Raw genomic sequence first — 19534 nt, 5'->3', positions numbered from 1 at the left:
GTGCCTGTTGCCTCAATACCACTTGGACTAGCCGCTATTAGCTTTAGTCTTTATTCTGATAGTTTAACTGAAAGGTCTAGAATAGCTTAAGGTTATAGTTTTGGTTATGCTACATATAAAATAAGGAATTGTGGTTTGCTGTTCTTATAAAATTTCCAGATGTCTGTGTTACAGTAATAATGTTTAAAACTGTTTAGCTGTAAGGAAACTGTTTTAAGGTTTTAGTGTGAATTCTCTTGTGTAATTCTCCGAATTTGTGTCAGGTTTGAAGTTAGGAAGGACATCATGTGTCATGGGAGGGGTGTGATGGTGTGAAGCATGTGGTTATAAAAAGTGGTTTATATCCTTAAAGGAAAATAAAATGAGCTTACTATTTTAAAATGCCTACTTTAGTTGTTTGGGTTCAAGAATCCATGAAAAATCTCTGTTAATTGTATAAATCATGGCCACCAATAAAGTCCATGTGTACATTTCAGTCATGACAAATCTGTTGATCATCTTAAATGTCTTAAAGATGCAGTAAGAAATTTCTGAGAAAATTTAAACGAACACCTAAAGAAACAATTCTGTGAATATTTGCTAGATGTCTGTTCTGTGTGTGTGCTGAAAAAATAATGTATTTGTACTAGGGCTGCATCATTAATCACATTTAAAACATTTGCAAAGGCTGCGTTTTTTATTTATGTATTTATTTATTTATTTTATGCGCAGCTTGTCACTTTTTATAATGTGCATTTGAAAAAGCAACACGCGTCAAACATCTTTCCAAACATGAGAAGCATTTATGAATTTCCTGTCCAACAAAAGACATTTAATATCATGTTTTTACTCATATCACTTCATAATGTCAGTTGAGTCTAGTGTTTGAAATAACATCCTTCTGTGAGATGATGTGGCTTCTTACACAGAACAAGGCATAAAAGAATATTATTACATGGTGATGACGGCTGTCGATTAGCATTCATCGATTAACAATCATGAAAATACCCAAAAATGCATTAAGAACTCCGATAAATCATATGCCTATATTGTTGTGTGTTTATTAGTGATGTTTTAATCAATCAAAGCATTTCAGTCTTCTGTTTATTCAGCTACAGCGATAGTGTGATGCCCATTAGGGATGGACATATCGATATGTATCGATACTCAAATAAAAATATCAATACTAAGGTGTGTTTTTTTTACCAGTGATTTTGTTTAATTAACAATAAATTTAATGCATACAATATGCATTGAATTGGACAAATAACCTATGTTAGCGAATAATTGTGTTGTAGAACTATTTTCCTGCTCATCTGAGCACACGCAAATGCTGCAAGTCAGAACCAATCAATCACAGAAAGCGTTCGCTCACTGCCGACACTACATTCAAACGGCTGTATGTGTTTAATATTGTAAGAAACCATTGATGCTTTTGGGAAACGCAGCCCTGAACAATGCTTAACAGCAGACAGAACAACATAATATGTTTGAGTTATTTCACAACAAACAAAATGAAATAGCCTACATAGTTTTTTGCAATTACATTTATTTAAATTGAACATTAAAAGTTCTGTAACTTTTACTTTCACTGTCAGAATACAAAGTTTGCATTTTATGGGTGCAACAGCCTGTCACTGGCAGTCCCTGATGAAACTGAACCATTACTACAGTGACCATAGTTCAGCTAAGCCTATAGTATTTGTAGATTTCCATAGATACCACTACAAATAAACATTTTAACCATGTGTAAACAAAAATATAATCGAATAAATTGCAATTAAGGCATATTGAATGTTAAAATACCTTTCAAATCTAATGTTAAGTGGGAACCATTACCTATTTTACTCATAGTAATTCAATAATTTAAGGACTTAAATTATTAATAATTTAATATCTTAAATTCAGATTAGAGGTATCGTATCGGTATCGATATCGGCGATTTTGGCCTTGAAAGTATCGGTATCGTATCGAAAACAAAATAAGTGGTATCGTCCATCCCTAATGCCCATAGGCATTTCTGGAACTAGTATGTGTGTTAGCTTTCTTCTGCAGGGCATATTTGTTTCTGCACAAGAGCAACCTCTGGTTTTCAGATGGAGCAGCATTTAGCCATACTTCACTGACAATTGCAAATCGCGTGCAGTTTATTTTCGATTAATCGTGCAGCCATAATTTGTACATAGTCCTGGCTGTGTAAATAGGATAAAAAAACAAAGTGGATCGGACCAATCCTGTGTGCTGTTGTTGAATCACAGCTGATTGATACATACTTGTGCGAGCACTCTCATGCGCCAGCTGTCCTTTGTGGCATAGCATGTGCTATTTTGGGGGCGGAGCAATGAAGGGAGGGGTGTGTTTGTTTGGGTGTCGATTTCAAATATCAACAGAGTTTTTCAGAAATCGCTTACTGTACTTTTAAGTTAATAACTTGTTTTTGTTTCTTTTTTTAACCTTGAATTGCTTGAATCATTGCTGTTTTTGTTTTGTTTTGTTTTTTGCAGTGATATTTATGTATATTTTATGATCTTGTTTCTTGTGAATTTTTATAACGATTATAGGTGTGCTGTAAGATTGGTAGTGTTCAATTGGTTGGTTGATGGCAGTTTGTGTGTGTATTAATTGTAGGGTGTGTGTCTGTATATGTATTGTACATTCGTTCTTTTGCAAGATAATGATAATCTGTCCTCATGTCCTAGAAACTTCTGACATACTTGTTGCAGTGTTTGATAGTTTGATGTGCTCCAGATTATGTCTCTGGTTGTTTAATGTTATATATATGTAATATCATATCTCAACAACTATCAATAACCGATCACAGCCTTTATTCTGAAGTTCAGTTCAGTCCCTGTCAGGGCCTGATCTCTGTTTATGCCTGTTGTCTAATTGTGTAATTCAGTTAAAGCTGTTAGAGAGAAATGTGAACAGGCAGGGAGCAGTTCTGCTCAGTTCCTCTCGAAAGCAGAACGCGACTGAGCTTAAGACACGATGGAAGCTTTTATACACTGTAGAAGGAGTGAAATTGATCCCTCTCCCTTTCACTTGCAGGAGGCAGAAACAGGATTCGTTCCCAGCGTTCAGGACTTCGACAAGAAGCTAGCCGAAGCAGATGCGTATTTGCAGATTTTGATCGACCAATTAAAAGTAAGGCTATCATAAGACCTCGTTATGACTCAAAAGAGCCTTGTGTTTTGAGTTGACGTATCCTTTTTTCACATACACCACTGCCATAATTCCTGTTCTTGTTGCATCTTCTAGCTCTTCGACGAAAAGATAAAAGACTGCAAGGAAGATGAGTCGCGCAGAGTAAGACATGATCATTTTTCTATATCATTAGAGGTCCATCATTTGTCAGAGTCTTCCTGCCAGACACAGTATATAGCAGAGATGATCCACTTGTATTACAATAAATGAGAAAAATTGAAACACCCAATATGGCGGCTCTATTCAAATAAAAGAGCTAACTGGCTACGTCATGCAGATGAAATGTAGAAAAGTATTGTGATATCTTGTTTTAGCTTTTCATAGCCTGGTTAGTGTTGTGCGGAGCTCGTAAGTTAAGCTGTTATCTTGCTAATTGAAAAGATAAATGTTTAATTTAATAATTTTCAGCCTTGGAAATATGTGATATGTAATTTAAAAGACATTAACATTTTCATCATTACGAATAAATAAACTATTAAGTTATTTGCAATCATTTCTAAATAGGAACTAAATAAATATTCAGATAAAGTTATCTGAGCCAACGGAATTGCTTTGAGATGGAATGGGAGGATAGGTAACCGTTATAAAATGATAATTTATTCTGTTATAATTTGCATATGCCAATTTTATATTGTAAATTGTTCACACGCAGTGAAATGCCAAAGATTCTTCAGATACTAAATGTGAAGCATAACTTTTAAGCCTATTTAGGGGATGAAACTCGTGAGATTGTCATTTGATCTCAGGCTTTCATTTCTGCTTTTTTAGTTTTTGTAAAGGTGCATCTTTGTTTTTAATACAAGGGAATTTCACAATTCTAACTGAAACTGTCCTTTTCTTCTTCTTCATTGTCCTATACACAGAAAATTGAGAACCTGAAGGACACGACTTGTGTAAGAGCGTCTGCACCTTCATCCTCTTAATGCATTTTGGGTCGAATTTTTGTAGTGGAATGCATTTTCATTTCTTGCTTTTCTTTTTTTAGAGTATGGTAGAGTCCATCAAACACTGTATAGTACTACTACAGATTGCCAAGGTAAAACACTTGTCTCTTAACCTCATAATGTGTATGCACCTGTGTTTTGTCTGCCCTCTGTGTTAATATTTGTCTTGTGCAACCCAACCTGTAATTTTCCATAACCCTGTTAATGTTTATTTTGCCAAGTTTATAAACATTCCAGCAGGTACCATATGGTTTTGAGAGGTGATTCTCCTACTCTAAGGCCACATTCACACAGCAGCAGAATATGGTGTCAGTCTTGTTTTAAAGTGCTAAATATTGTTATGTTCACACGTTGGCCTGCACATATGACGGATGAGCTCGCACCTTGATTGGACAAAAAACATTGTGTCGAACGTAAAAATATGACTTTCTAGTGTTAGAGAAGTTGCCATCTTTGATTTAAGTAACTGACTTTGGTTATTCGTTCTTGCAGACAGTATTTGGCTCACTAGCTGAACTATGAATGGACCTGTTAGTAAATACGGTTGGCAATCCCAAACCCTGACTGTGTGAACGTAGCCTAAATAATTCAGGAGGCTAAAATACCTCAACTAACCATTGTTATTTGCCTCGAATTAAAGCAGAGACAATTTGCACCATCTTTTGTGGCTTTCTCCAAGCTGCGGAGTTGCCTTATTTCTCAATTTGTGTTTTCTTTTTAAAATTTGAAGGATCAAAGTAACGAACAGCAACACGCAAACGGACTGATAGTAAGTTTTAACATTCCTCAGCAATGAACTAGTCTAAATCAAATGGTGCTACTGTTCTCTCTTCCACTGAAATCACATTTTCTCTTCGGTAAAACTAAACCGAGATGTGCATGACCTTGATCTGAGGGCTCCGCCCACCACATCTACCTCTCTCTCTTTTTCTCTCTGCTTTCATTCTTTCTCACTCTTCCTGTCGGGTAATTCTGGGTCTGTCCTTTCCTATGGCCATAATTTGCAACAAATTAAAACTTCAATAGAGAACCATCTCCGACAGTGTGATTGAACCCAACTGCTCCAACACAGCAAGCATAAGACACACATACTTGCACACAGAATAATCATTGATTTTCCGTTGTCATACATGATATTGAACCATGTAGGACAAACGGATGCGGATCTATTACGACCTACCCAGAGGCTCTCATCGGGTCAATAACCGTCAAGGCTAGTGCTGGAGTGACGTAACCACCAATTACATTTAGTAGGCTCAAAAAAACAAATGTAAAATTAATAGATAAAGTTTAATGCAAATCATAGAAGTTGTTTGAGCATAAAAAGTTAAAAAAGAAAATGCAAGTGATAATTAAGGGACTCAAAAACCAAATGTTGTGTTCTTCTGATTTGGGGATTTGAGTTTCTTCCCTCTGAGTCTGTGATTGTCTTTTTGCCACTGACCTGAGTTTCTTTGCTTCTTGATTTAATCTCATTCTAGTGTTTATGTATTTACTGCAGAGCTCTAATTGCTCCAATTGACTTTTAATTAAGAGCAGCAGCCTCTGTTGCGGTACAACAAAACACGGATTAATGAGAACAATAAATAATTGTGATTAAATCCTTTAAAATTCCCTGTCCAAACTCATTTCACTCCACTGCATGTGTTTTTTTTCTCCTTGTGTGTTTTCATGTAGAGTTACCTCACCACTGTGTCCTGTAATGTCAGTGTTTCACTGTGCATGCTGGATAGAGATTATTTATCTCTCTGCCTTGCTTGTTAAGTGTGTAATACTAAGGATTATGGGCTGGTCTTGTCATCATGGACGCAGAGCTAAATAGCTTTGTGTCTGAGTCTGTGCCGACTGACAGATGCTCAGTGTTTGGTTACCATAAGGTAGAGGAGATTGACAAGATTTTTATATATATATATATATATATAATATAATATATATATATATATATATATATATATATATATATATATATATATATATATATATATATATATATATATATATATATATATATATATATATAAAATATATTGAGAAGATTCAGTGTGCTGGACACGGGCCACAGCTGTGAGGTTGCTCATTTGGACACGGTGCATTATAAAGCACTAAATCGGATTCGATTTACTTCAGATCTTTCTCTTGATTTATTAAAGCCTCATTGACTATTTCTCTGTGTAGAAAGAATGTGGACACATAAAATAAAGACAACATGAAAAGACATTAATAATGCATGTAACTTCCATAATATGACATATTTTTCAGTGTAATAGCATACTTGTATGGAAATAATATAGAGCAGTCTCTAATGCTCGCCAAGGTTGCATTTATTTGACCAAACACAGTAAAAACAGCAATATTGTGAAATATTATTTTCATGTAAAAAAACAAACAAAAACTGTCTATTTGAATGTATTTTAAAATGTAATGTATTCCTGTGATGGCAAAGCTGTATCCATGCATGCACAGGTCCTTTATCTTTGCAAGTACACATGTAAATATGTGAACATGAACACCAAATATTTCTCTTATTTTTGATCACCCTCATTCATTTTCAATTGTCATTTTTGACCAATAAAAGCTCAGATCAATGAGGCCTACAAACAGTCAGTTTCAAAAATAAATACAAAACCTGTCCTAATTGAAAGAAAACAAGTTGACAAAAAGATTATGCTATATTATCACCAAATATTGCATTCAAAGACATTTATAAGCTTTTTAGGCCAGGAACACCACAAGTGTAACAAGGTGGGGGAGGTGGGGGGGATCCCAAAAAAGTACAAAAATTAACCTATGAATTTTGGTGAAGTAGTTATACCCTGTGTGAGGGAAGTCAGTAGGTTTTAGTCCAATGGCATAACATTTTCGGGAAAAAGAAATCCTCTCCGGGTCAAAATGACCAGAACACGAATGCATCCTAACTGAATAGATGTATATTTTTCTTTGAAAAAAAATTAAAAAAAATCGTACTGACCCCAAACTTTTGGACGGTAATGTAAATCGTGTTAATTTCATTATTTCATGTTGTCTTTAACGATAAATAATGATGTTTTTACTGTTTCATGAAGGAAAACAGAGTAATAAAGAGTCCACTAAAATAAAATTAATAAATATCTTGAATGTCTGAATATATCACTTACTCAGTAACCAAATGGATATTTTCATTTTTTTTTCAGAACCATAAAAAGGATAGTTCACCCATTTACTTCATTTATTTACCCTCATTTTGTTCTAAACCTGTATGACTGACAAAAGGAAAAAGTGTAACCTGAAAGTTCATTATATATCAAAGAGCGTCCTTCTTTTGTTTTCGATAGAAGGAAAAGTCAGGTTTAGAACATTAGGGTGAGTAAAAGATAACATAATTGTCATATTCGGGTGAACTATCCCTTTAAACACTTTTAGTAACTGAATATCAGTCCTTGATGTTCCCCTGATGATTTTTGTGTTAGTTGGGTTGGGCATTGAGAGTGAAAACTCCTATGAGAGGGTGTATTTATAACATGTTTTCCTATGAGAGCTGTGTTTTGTATCATGTTTGTGGTTCTCTGCAGAGCACCATAAACCCAGTGGATGGGGTATTCCAGCCTACCCCTCTCAACCCCTCTGTAGTCAGTGCCAGTGCCATGCCAACGCAGACCACTCTACCCACAGGTGAGCTGTTTGTCTCTCTCTTTTTCTGCATTTCTTTCCTTAATAATATTGTCTCTTGGCATTTGTAGTCCATTGATTTGGAAACTCGGAAATTAGATTTGGTTTGCAAATTTTGTGTGCATTTTTTCGGGCAAAGGGCATATGAAGGGTGTGTGTTCATCCATAGATGGAGCTCAGGTGTGTAAAACGGAACAGAGGCCTTCTTCTTTACCTGTGGGCCCTGTTGTCACGGTGATGGGGAGCCTTCAGACTCCCACTCCCAACAGCACAGGTACGAACCAACAGTCGTGAAAGTAAACACATAAATCTAGAGGGAATCTTAATATATTAGAAAAAAAAACTTAATTTTATTTATTTAAACCAATTTTAATCTAGTTCTAATCTAATTTTAATGGAATTTTATGTAATATAATAAATGTATATATAATAGATATATAATAATTTAAAAAAATATATAAAAATGTAATTCGTATTAGCATATTTTATAGTACAGAAGTACATTTTCTGATAGTTTCTCATATATATATATATATATATATATATATATATATATATATATATATATATATATATATATATATATATATATATATAAAATATATAATTTACGGTATAATATCATGTTACTCTCTCCAAAAAAAGTAACTAATTGCTCCCTAAAAAAAGTAAATGGTTACTTTTTATGGAAAGTAATGTTACATTACTTTTGCATTTCTATTTCTCACCTATACTCGGCTTGCTTGATTGTTTTTATTCATAAAATAACAAAAGTTCTATTTTTGGCAAATGTTTGATGTATATGAAGGCCCTTTCACATCAAAAGTGAAATGACTTCGGAGAGGAAGGTTTAACACTCTTACTTCAGCAATAAAAACAAAAAAAAGAAACACAAATGTGACCCTGGACCACAAAACCAGTCATAAGTCGCACAGGTATATTTGTTGCAATAGCCAACAATACATTGTATGGGTCATGGGTTTATGCCAAAAATCATTAGGATATTAAGTAAAGATCATGTTCCACGAAGATATTTTGAAAATTTTTAACTGTAAATATATCAAAAAAATATTTTTGTGAGTGGATATGCATTTCTGAGGACTTCATTTAGACAACTTTAAACACGGTTTTCTCAATATTTAGATTTTTTTTTTTTTTGCGTGATTGATTTAATGTGAGTTGAAGCTGTATTCCCGTAGTATTCCGCTGCAGTGGGGATGCAGGCAGAGCTGTTCTCTGCAGTCAGGCTGTTTTCCCCTGACTGTCATTAGTGCTGGATACAGGGGCTCCGAGAGTCCAGCTTCTGCTGAGGCAGTGCAGGAAGAGCTGAGCTCAGCAAAAACACAACCGATCGGTAGCACTCTAGACAGCAATGCAGGAAAATACACATAAAACAGTCAAGAGCTCAAAAGTGCAGACTGTGAATCAGGATTTCCATTTATAATCATGTCGAAAGTGCTTGCTTTGTAGGCAGTGCTGATTTAATTGGACTTTATTGAACATCTGAACAGTAGGACTGTTCTTCACTGTCTTATGTTCTGTTCAGAACTGTACTGTCTTATCAACACAACCAAACATTTTATTTATTAGGCTGAAAGCATCACAATTACATCCATGCTGTGTCTTACTAGCTTACAATTGTATTGTAATTATTTGCATTTTTAAAGATTTTAATAACCTCAATTATTCCAATAATAAAAATAAAATTAAAGCAATAAAAAATGAAAATACAATAAAAATGTGCTAACAAAATATGCATGTATGATAAAATATTTTTTTATTTTATTACATTTTTAAATTAAAATATATAAAATAATGACATGTTTTCATTGATATTTAGAAGAATATTCATATGTAAAGTGTGACCATGTTTTTTTTTTTTTTATAAAAGTGTCACTGGTGAAATGAGGCAGTGAGGATTGATGTCATGGGTGTACATGTAAAGTATTTGCATAAGAGTGATTGACAGTGAGGGTGGGCATGAACCTAGTCTTTGAAGCTTATTTGAATATGCAAACAGCATTGTTGGGTCCATTAATTAGGCCTATACACAAAAAAGTGTATTTCACACTGTCAATGTGATGCGTACGGGGTGTCTGACATATTGCCATTTTTAACAATCAGCTTAATAGTATATTACTAAGCATGTAGATGATCTTATCGGTCATGCTGTGTATTTGAAAACCACTTGCCAGCCACATATGCAAAAGCATAAAACCTCAACCCATGATGGATGCAATACTGACCATCATCTGTGGTGTTGTTTAAATGAGTGTGGTTAGTCTTAGTTCCTCAACACATTCACTTTTATTCTCACATTCATTGGTTTAATTTTCTTCTTGTGGTTTCAGGGAGTGGTCCTTCAGCTCCCAGCAGCAGTGTGACTTCACCCAGTCACATGAACTTACCGCCCCACACTGTTCCTGACTTCTCCTATTCCAGCAGCGAAGACGAGTTTTACGACGCAGATGAGTTTTATCAGAGCAGCACCTCACCGAAACACTGCATAGAGTGAGTTAAACACACCACATTGAAGCACTGAGTAGTATGAGTAATGTGCATAAATACAAATACTGCATCAAAACAAAACAAAAAACATGCAAACATACACGTATATATAATTAAAACTCCCTAAAATACTGCTGCACAAGTAAATTATAGTAGCACCTGCCCACGTGCACATTAAGTAACGCTGCATAATGTGAAAACAATACTGCTTGGAGATAAACACACTCACACTCCCCCGCACTATTTACTGCAAACCAAAAGAAACACACTGACCGAATTAAAACAGTACACAGACTCAATTACGCACACAAACACTATCTTACATCGCTACATAATTCTAATTCATTATTCTGGAATAACTGACATTATTCTTCTGTCTCTATGTAGTCCGAACAGAACATCTGCTGTGACCCATAAAGACAGCACAGTCCTGAAACGGCCAGACACCAACGAATCAATCAACTCCTCCATGTCGAACGGCACCACTGATGCAGGTACACAAAACACACATACACATCCTTCACAATTAAAAGGGACCTATTATGCCCCTTTTTACAAGATGTAAAATAAGCCTCTGGTGTCCCCAGAGTGTGTATATGAAGTTTTAGCTTAAAATGCCCCACAGATCAATTTTATAGCATGTTAAAAAATTTTAGGGGGGTGAGCAAAAACATGCTGTTTTTGTGTGTCCCTTTAAATGCAAATGAGCTGGTGTTTCCGGACCCCTTTCAAGAAGAGGGTGGAGCTTCAAGAGCTCATGTTTCGGCATACCGGCACCAACAAAACAGGACAATCTCACGCACTGAAAATGAAAAGTCACCTGAGTGTATTGTGCATAATAAAGACGCGTTTATGAATAACGCAGACTGTGAGCATTGCGGGATAAAAATAATGACATGCTCTTGCCTCCTGGTGCCTTCACGTGTCATCAGAAATTTCATAATTGAAAATTAAAATAAGAAAATACGATAATTCTGATAGCACATTAGGGCAGCATCAATGAAAAACATAAAGAAACAATGGTAGCTTTAGCAACATTAGCAATACAGACTATAAACAAGCTTTCAAAAATGATACCTCACTTTTAATTATGTGTTTGTGTTTCATATTTGCTGTTTGCCAAGTTCATTGGTTGCTGTGTGTTTTTCTCAGATCAGTTTGACAGTCATGATGAGAGAGATGATGACGGCGAAGGTGAATCTGTTGAAGAACACAAAAGTGTCATCATGCATCTGCTGTCTCAAGTGCGACTGGGCATGGATCTCACCAAGGTAAACACAAACAGCCTTCTCTTTTTTCATATTCTCTCCTCTTTTTTTTTTTTTCCCCTCTATAATTTCTACCTGCAATCCATCTTTGTCATTCTCAGGTCGTCTTGCCGACATTTATCTTGGAGCGGAGGTCGTTGCTGGAAATGTATGCAGATTTCTTTGCCCACCCGGATTTGTTTGTAAGGTAATGCTTGTGCTGTCTCACATCTGTTCTACCATATGGACATACGAATGATTACAGCAGCACTGTCATTACCGATGAATTTAAAAGTAGCAATGCTCAAAAATATTGTAAAATAATACTTGACTACATTTTTGAGTAGCTTGACAGTAACTGGCCTGGGGTTTTGTTTTTTTCAACCAGTAGCAGTGTAGCGTGACAGAATATTACATTGCTATTTTATTAAATCGTGCACACAGCTTTGCAACCAAATGAGCTGATAAAATAAAAAGTGTGATTCGTTTTAGCAAGTTGATTTGTTCGGACTGTTCATCTAAATTAGTTTGGTTTTATTTATTGTAAATGTATTAATAATAATAGATATACTTTTTGTTTCAGATAAATACTGCTTTAATCATATAATCTGATAATTATATAATTTAAAAGATATTGTCCTCCTAATTTGTCTTTTCTTAATCTATTTTATATATTAACTTAATGTTGCTGCTCTAACGTATGGATTTCCTCGATTGGGGGATAATAAAGTATTATTTAATCTAATCTCTTATGTACTGTATTTAGCTACCTTTTGTTAATAGTTATTGAATCTAAAGATTTTTAGTAAAGGGAAGCTTCCCTATAATTGAACTACTATAAATTATAAGCAGCTTGTAGTTTGACAAGCTACAGTTTCAAATAGCTTCCGCAAAACGGCCAGTTTCACCTGGGCTGCAGCTCACAACTCTTTTGATTTACTTCTTATGTTATTTTTCAGTCTAATCAGGATAAACTTTTTTTTTAGTAAGCACTGCTTATTTTTTATCAATATTAATACTTAAGCACTAAACTTGTGATTGATTACTCTGGCATGTTTTGCAGTATTGCGGAGCAGCAGGATCCAAGGGACCGCATGGTGCAGGTTGTAAAGTGGTACCTCTCAGCCTTTCACGCTGGTCGGAAAGGATCTGTGGCCAAGAAGCCCTACAACCCCATTCTGGGCGAAGTGTTCTTCTGTCATTGGGACCTGCCCTTGGAAACAGAGGATCCCGCTGCTTCTGTAAGTGTGTTTGTAGGTCTAAAAATAGAAAATTTGCATTACATTCTGTAACAGATTTGGTGCCACTCCCTGTAGTGTAATTTTTCTTTTGCTCTCTCTGTCTTTCTCCCTCGCTCACCATCTGTCTTTCTAGGAGTCTGTATCAGATGGGCCAGTGCCGTGGAGTAGCAAAAACAGTGTGTCATTTGTGGCAGAGCAGGTTTCTCACCACCCTCCTAGTAAGTGCTCAACTAACTAATCACCAACTTTATCCCTGACAGTAGGGCTGGGCGATATGGCCAAAAAATGAGCACAATAGAATTTTTAATATCAATCAAAATCGATAAATGTCAAATCATTATTTTTCATTCAAGTTTAAAAGTGAAACTCCCGAGTGAAAGTTGTATAAACCAGACCGTTAATTGTGGCTTTAATACATGTCAACATTAATAATATAATACAATTCAATATCCTGCATTTCTAACACAATACCATGGTTACATTTTGTGTTACTACAGTAAATACATGGCAAATGATGGTGGTTTGTAGGTTGAAAAGCCTTCTAACTGGATCATTAATTCCATAACGTTTTACGTGTTTGTCAGTATTGTTGAGAATATTAGGGCTGTTTCATCTGGTTTAAACTAGTTTAAATCACAGAGATTCAAGCGCTTCTCCCTGGATCTCACAGCGCTGTTTAGTGGTTGCATGATCGAGTCTAATCAGAGAGTAAACGCATCTGCTCTAGTAATCTCACGCTGCTTCCGTTTGAGCCGAGCAGATAAATTGTCCGTGTGGCTTTTGGTGCATGATATTATATTGAACGTTTATCAAACTTTTGTTATCATTTTATCAAGGAAAATTATATTGTGATAATTATCGTTATCGTTTTATCGCCCAGCCCTACCTGAGAGCAATAGTATGTCAAACTAATTAAATTTATTGCCACCAGAAAGAAAATGGATCTAATTTACAAGTTACCAGAGATTTCCCTAATCTTAAATCTGTTACTGGTATTAAAAAGTAAAATAATTACAATTATATGTTTAATTATTAATTTAAACTCATTTAAAAAAAAAGAAAAAAAAGAAGTGATTTTCACATAATTTTATAATTTGTTACAAAATGTGATAATCGGTAGTGATGTCTGGGAATTTTTTGTCCTTTTGCAGTATCTGCGTTTTATGCTGAGTGTTACAGCAAGAAAATCCAATTCAACGCCCACATCTGGACGAAATCAAAATTCCTTGGAATGTCAATTGGTGTCCATAATATTGGTCAAGGTAGATAAGGACATTGTTTGATTGTGATTAATAAACATCAGTTCTATTGCTGTGTTTAATTGTCCTCTCCTGTCTGCTGTAGGTTGTGTGTCTTGTCTTGAATATGATGAACACTATATTCTTAATTTTCCCAATGGCTACGGGAGGTAAGAATTTTTTTTATTCCATCACTTTTATCAAACTTATGTATTTGAGATTTCTAGAGGAAGAAGGAGGCATCTCATCCATCTCCCTGTTCTCCTATAGGTCAATCCTCACTGTTCCTTGGGTTGAGCTGGGTGGGGAGTGCAATATTTCCTGTTCCAAATCTGGCTACAGTGCCAATATAGTTTTCCACACAAAACCCTTCTATGGAGGAAAGAAACACAGGATAACTGCTGAGATATTGTAAGTCGCAGTGTTACTTTCCATAAACTCACTCATTAACACTGTTTTATAGCAGCTATGAGCAAAAGTCAACAGATTCTAAATGAATAAATGTCACTTAATTAAACTGTCGAGAATTTTTTATGAATTTGATCAAAAAATTATGAATTTGATGAGTTTTCTTCAGCTATGATGGTGAAATCATGCAGAAAGGAATCAAATTTCTATGCAAATGCAGGGCTCCAGACTGCGACCTTTTTTCTTGCCGGTGTGAGTACATTTTGTTAAACGGCAAACAAAACGAAAGCAGAATGAAACCGCACTTCTCGTTTGAGCTGTGCTGCATGGACCATTTTTTATCAGCTCCGACCAATAATAGTCAGTGCAGCGCAAGCTTAGAACAGGTTTACTTATGGGCCAATCTTGATCACGCAGCACCGTTACTACATAGTGCTGGGAGAACCAGTGAGAAAGCATTTGAATTCACTGCAGTATTAATAACATTGCTGTGAGATCTAATGAGAAGCATTCAAATTTGGTGCAGAATTCTGTTATAAACCATATCAGATGCTGACGTGGAAACCAGGAGAAACATTGTGCCATGAGCAAACAAGTTATAGAAGGCTTTTCAGTCCACAAATCACAAACCTTCACCATGGATTTAAAGGTGCCATCGAACGTTTTTTTACAAGATGTAATATAAGTATAAGGTGTCCCCTGAATGTGCCTGTGAAGTTTCAGCTCAAAATACCCCATAGGTTTTTTTTAATTAATTTTTTTAACTGCCTATTTTGTGGCATAATTAGAAATGCTCCAATTCAGGCTGCAGCCCCTTTAAATCGCGCGCTCTCCGCCCTCTCCCGAGCTCTCGAATCTATCACTACATAAACAAAGTTCACACAGCTAATATAACCCTCAAAATGGATCTTTACAAAGTGTTCGTCATGCAGCATGTCTAATCGCGTAAGTATGGTATTTATTTGGATGTTTACATTTGATTCTGAATGAGTTTCAGGCTATGCTCCATGGCTAACGGCTAATGCTACACTGTTGAAGAGATTTATAAAGAATGAAGTTGTGTTTATGAATTATACAGACTGCAAGTGTTTAAAAATGAAACTAACGACGGCTCTTGTCTCCGTGAATACAGTAATAAACGATGGTAACTTTAACCACATTTAACAGTACATTAGCAACATGCTAACGAAACATTTAGAAAGACAATTTACAAATATCACTAAAAATATCATGATATCATGAATCATGTCAGTTATTATTGCTCCATCTGCCATTTTTCACTGTTGTATTCTTGCTTGCTTACCTAGTCTGATGATTCAGCTGTGCACATCCAGACGTTCTGCCCTTGTCTAATGCCTTGAACACGAGCTGGCATATGCAAATATTGGGGGCGTACATATTAATGATCCCGACTGTTACGTAACAGTCTGTGTTATGTTGAGATTCGTCTCTTTTTCTGAGGTCTTTTAAACAAATGAGATTTACATAAGAAGGAGGAAACAATGGAGTTTGAGACTCACTGTATGTCATTTCCATGTACTGAACTCTTGTTATTCAACTATGCCGAGGTAAATTCAATTTTCAATTCGATGGCACATTTAATGTAGTAACACAAACTGTAACCATGGTATTGGCAGAAATAGTCAAATGTTTTTACATTATTCATTGCAGGGTTTGTACAACCTTTTGAAAGTGAATTTTCAAGGACTTTGAAGTGCTTTACACTTTTTCCAGCATTTCAAAGCTTTAAATATTATCCAGTTTAAATGTTATTTTTAACGTGATGACCATAAATTAAAAAAAAAAAAAAAATCTTTCTCTATAAAAATTAGGTTTTTACATGTTACTGCACCTATTAATGCAAAACAAAAGTCATTTTATGATTAAAGTACCTGTATGATTAAAAATCCCCCCCTGCGCTACCAAATCAGGTGCTGGTGCCACCATCTGTAGAACTTAGTGTCACCACTGCTACTGCTCTCAAATGTTAGTCTGAAGCCCTGAAATGCATTAAGCATCTGATATGCGAAGATTAATATCCATATTAATTGAGAATATTTAATAATATCCTATTATTGTCCCTTTTTTTAGTGCTCCCAATGATAAGAAGTCATACTGCTCCATAGAAGGAGAGTGGAATGGTGTGATGTATGCAAAATGGGCTACCGGGGTAAGTGAACGCTAGAAAACAAGAAAAGAAAGTACATTCAAGAATAAAATTGAAGTAACATAGTTGTTTTCCTCTCAGGAAAATGCTGAATTTATTGACACAAAGAAATTGGGCATTGTTAAGAAGAAGGTACGGAAATTGGAGGACCAGTTGGACTATGAATCCAGAAGGTGTGTAGGCCAGATTTTTCTCTGCTTTCTAAATGTTGTCTTCTTCACGGAGCCTCTGAAACAGGATTTGCCGCAACGTGAAACATCTCCAAAATCCATTTTCTCTTAAGCTGGTGCAGATTCAAAAACTTTTTTAATTTTAGGCTTGACTCCGTGACAAGTCATGGGTAACCACCAGCGAAACCCATTTGAATTTTGTGTATTTAAGAACAAACTTAAATCCCTCAGGTTCTTAAATATAATTTGTATTGCTGAATGATGATGTTTTATTTTCCCGCTTGATCTGGGAGGGTTTTAAAAAATTTGGAAAGTCCACATTGAAAATCTGCAGTTGAGATTTCCATTTAAATATGGCTACAGACAAAGTTCTAGGATTTTGCAAATGTTTTTAATTAAACGTTTTTATGTGTAATAACTTGTTATTCTAATAATTGTTATTCCAATAAAATAATTTGTAATGGAATAACCTGCATTAAATTAGAAAAATTCATAATACAAGCATTTTCACTAATGGACTTTTGGACCCCACAGTATTTAATTCCCTGTTCAGTTTGCTGATCTTCAAAAGGCATGGTTATTTTTGTGATGCAGCTCCTCTGGGGAACTGCAGAAGTGATATTTTTTTTCTGCTTGGGTACTTCTGTGAGATCATCTGATGCAGTCTGTTGTTATTTCTCTGTCTGGCTGTCAGTTTGTGGAAGGACGTGACAGTGAACCTGAAACTCAAGGACATTGATGCCGCGACAGAGGCCAAACACAGGCTGGAGGAGAAACAGAGGGCGGAGGCCAGAGAGAGGAAGGAGAAGGAAATGCAATGGGAGACGAGAGTGAGTGTGCTTATGTACACACATATCTGGAGGAGAAATGAATTGATTGAAAGCATCAGATTCAAATATGACTACATATGATAAACGGTGCTTAATTGGTTCCTGTTGCTTATTATAGCATGTTCTTAACCTGAGAGTTACCCATGATGCACATAGCTGGATGTTTATGGAGCCCAAAAGTGCCTGATAGTTTTTCAAACTTATTTACTCTAAACATATTTCAGCTTTTTACCAAACTAACTAAATTTTACAGAAAAATGTGTTTAATTGCTGATTTGTTTAAAGTCAAATCACACTAACCTATGGTTTCTATAGAAGCATATACCATAGTTTAACCTTTGAGCTCATGATAGGCCTGTGTTGTTCCCAGACTGGATGGAAACTACTGACTTGTTGCAAAATCTGGGAAAAGGATTCAAACATTGTAAAATGTGTTCAGTTTTTATTGGTAGCTGAATGAAGAAGCAAATCAATCAAAATATTTCATAAAGGAACATTCAAGGAACATTCTGTTCACATCTAGAGCCATACTATTGAGCTCTATTCAAATTATGAGGATGTTGACCTTATTTACAGTTACGAGTTCCTTGATTGTCTAACATGGGTTTTCAAACTGGGGCCCGAAAAGGGAAGTTAAAGAGAAAGTGAATATTTTTTTGATGTCACAAAATATTTTATATTGTAATTATTTTTAATATAATATAATATACATTATATCTATACCATATATACATTATATCATTATATATTATTTATAATGTCAAGATATTATAAAGATGTTTTTTTTGTTATTTTGTATGAATGCACACACACACACACACACACACATATATATATATATATATATATATATATATATATATATATATATATATATATATATATATATATATATATATATATATATATATATATATATATATATATATATATATATATATATATATATACTCTACCGCTCAAAAGTTTGGCATCGGTAAGATTTTTAATATTTTTAAAAGAAGTTTCGTCTGCTCACCAAGGCTTAATTTATTTAATTAAAAATACAGTAAAAACAGTAATATTGTGAAAAAGTATTACAATTTAAAATAACTGCTTTCTATTTGAATATATTTTACAAAATAATTTATTCTCGTGTTGGCAAAGCTGAATTTTCAGCATCATTACTCCAGTCTTCAGTGTCACATGATCCTTCAGAAATCATTCTAATATGATGATTAGTTCCTCAAGAAATATTTGTTATTATCAATGTTGAAAACAGTTGTATACTTTTTTTTCCAGGATTCCTTGATGAATAGAAAGTTCAAAAGAACAGCATTTATCTGAAATAAAAAGCTTTCGTAACATATACACTACCGTTCAAAAGTTTAGGGTCAGTAAGAATTTTTATTTTTATTTTTTTGAAAAGAAATTAAAGAAATGAATACTTTTATTCAGCAAGGATGCATTAAATCAATCAAAAGTGACAGTAAAGACATTTATAATGTTATAAAAGATTAGATTTCAGATAAACACTGTTCTTTTGAACTTTCTATTCATCAAATAATCCTGAAAAAAAAATATTTGTACACAAATATTTTGTACAATTGTAAACAATAAATGTTTCTTGAGCAGCAAATTTACATATTGGAATGATTTCTGAAGGATCATGTGACACTGAAGACTGGAGTAATGATGCTGAAAATTCAGCTTTGCATCACAGGAATAAATTACATTTTAAAATATTTTCAAATAGAAAATGGTCATTTTAAATAGTAATAATATTTCACAATATTACTGTTTTTACTGTATTTTTAATAAAGTAAATGCAGCCTTGGTGAGCAGACGAAACTTCTTTTAAAAACATTAAAAACCTTACCAATCACAAACTTTTGAGTGTGTATATATATATATATATATATATATATATATATATATATATATATATATATATATATAGGGGGTCACTTGCAG

General features: G+C 34.6%; 1 protein-coding gene across 6 annotated transcripts in view; it reads left to right on the top strand.

Annotated features, from left to right (window-relative positions):
* The window catches only part of osbpl9 (oxysterol binding protein-like 9), a 35221-nt gene that overhangs the window by 13940 nt on the left and 1747 nt on the right, over positions 1-19534 (top strand). For 5 of the 6 annotated variants that reach the window (XM_067394603.1, XM_067394607.1, XM_067394605.1 and 2 more), the window contains 19 exons: positions 3028-3123; positions 3238-3285; positions 4047-4076; positions 4169-4219; positions 4858-4896; positions 7676-7775; positions 7942-8046; positions 10124-10283; positions 10668-10774; positions 11433-11551; positions 11650-11735; positions 12591-12768; positions 12902-12986; positions 13920-14030; positions 14113-14176; positions 14277-14417; positions 16506-16584; positions 16663-16754; positions 17446-17581. In XM_067394603.1, the coding sequence (XP_067250704.1) occupies positions 3028-3123; positions 3238-3285; positions 4047-4076; positions 4169-4219; positions 4858-4896; positions 7676-7775; positions 7942-8046; positions 10124-10283; positions 10668-10774; positions 11433-11551; positions 11650-11735; positions 12591-12768; positions 12902-12986; positions 13920-14030; positions 14113-14176; positions 14277-14417; positions 16506-16584; positions 16663-16754; positions 17446-17581 (1827 nt within the window). The remainder of the gene's footprint in view (positions 1-3027; positions 3124-3237; positions 3286-4046; positions 4077-4168; positions 4220-4857; positions 4897-7675; positions 7776-7941; positions 8047-10123; positions 10284-10667; positions 10775-11432; positions 11552-11649; positions 11736-12590; positions 12769-12901; positions 12987-13919; positions 14031-14112; positions 14177-14276; positions 14418-16505; positions 16585-16662; positions 16755-17445; positions 17582-19534) is intronic. The other variant, XM_067394604.1, reaches the window with a different exon arrangement.

The sequence above is a fragment of the Chanodichthys erythropterus genome, chromosome 9 (assembly GCF_024489055.1).
Source record: "Chanodichthys erythropterus isolate Z2021 chromosome 9, ASM2448905v1, whole genome shotgun sequence".
In the NCBI taxonomy this organism is placed as follows: domain Eukaryota; kingdom Metazoa; phylum Chordata; class Actinopteri; order Cypriniformes; family Xenocyprididae; genus Chanodichthys; species Chanodichthys erythropterus.
Note: the sequence above shows the minus strand (reverse complement) of the source record. Positions and strands in the feature narration are given on the sequence as shown.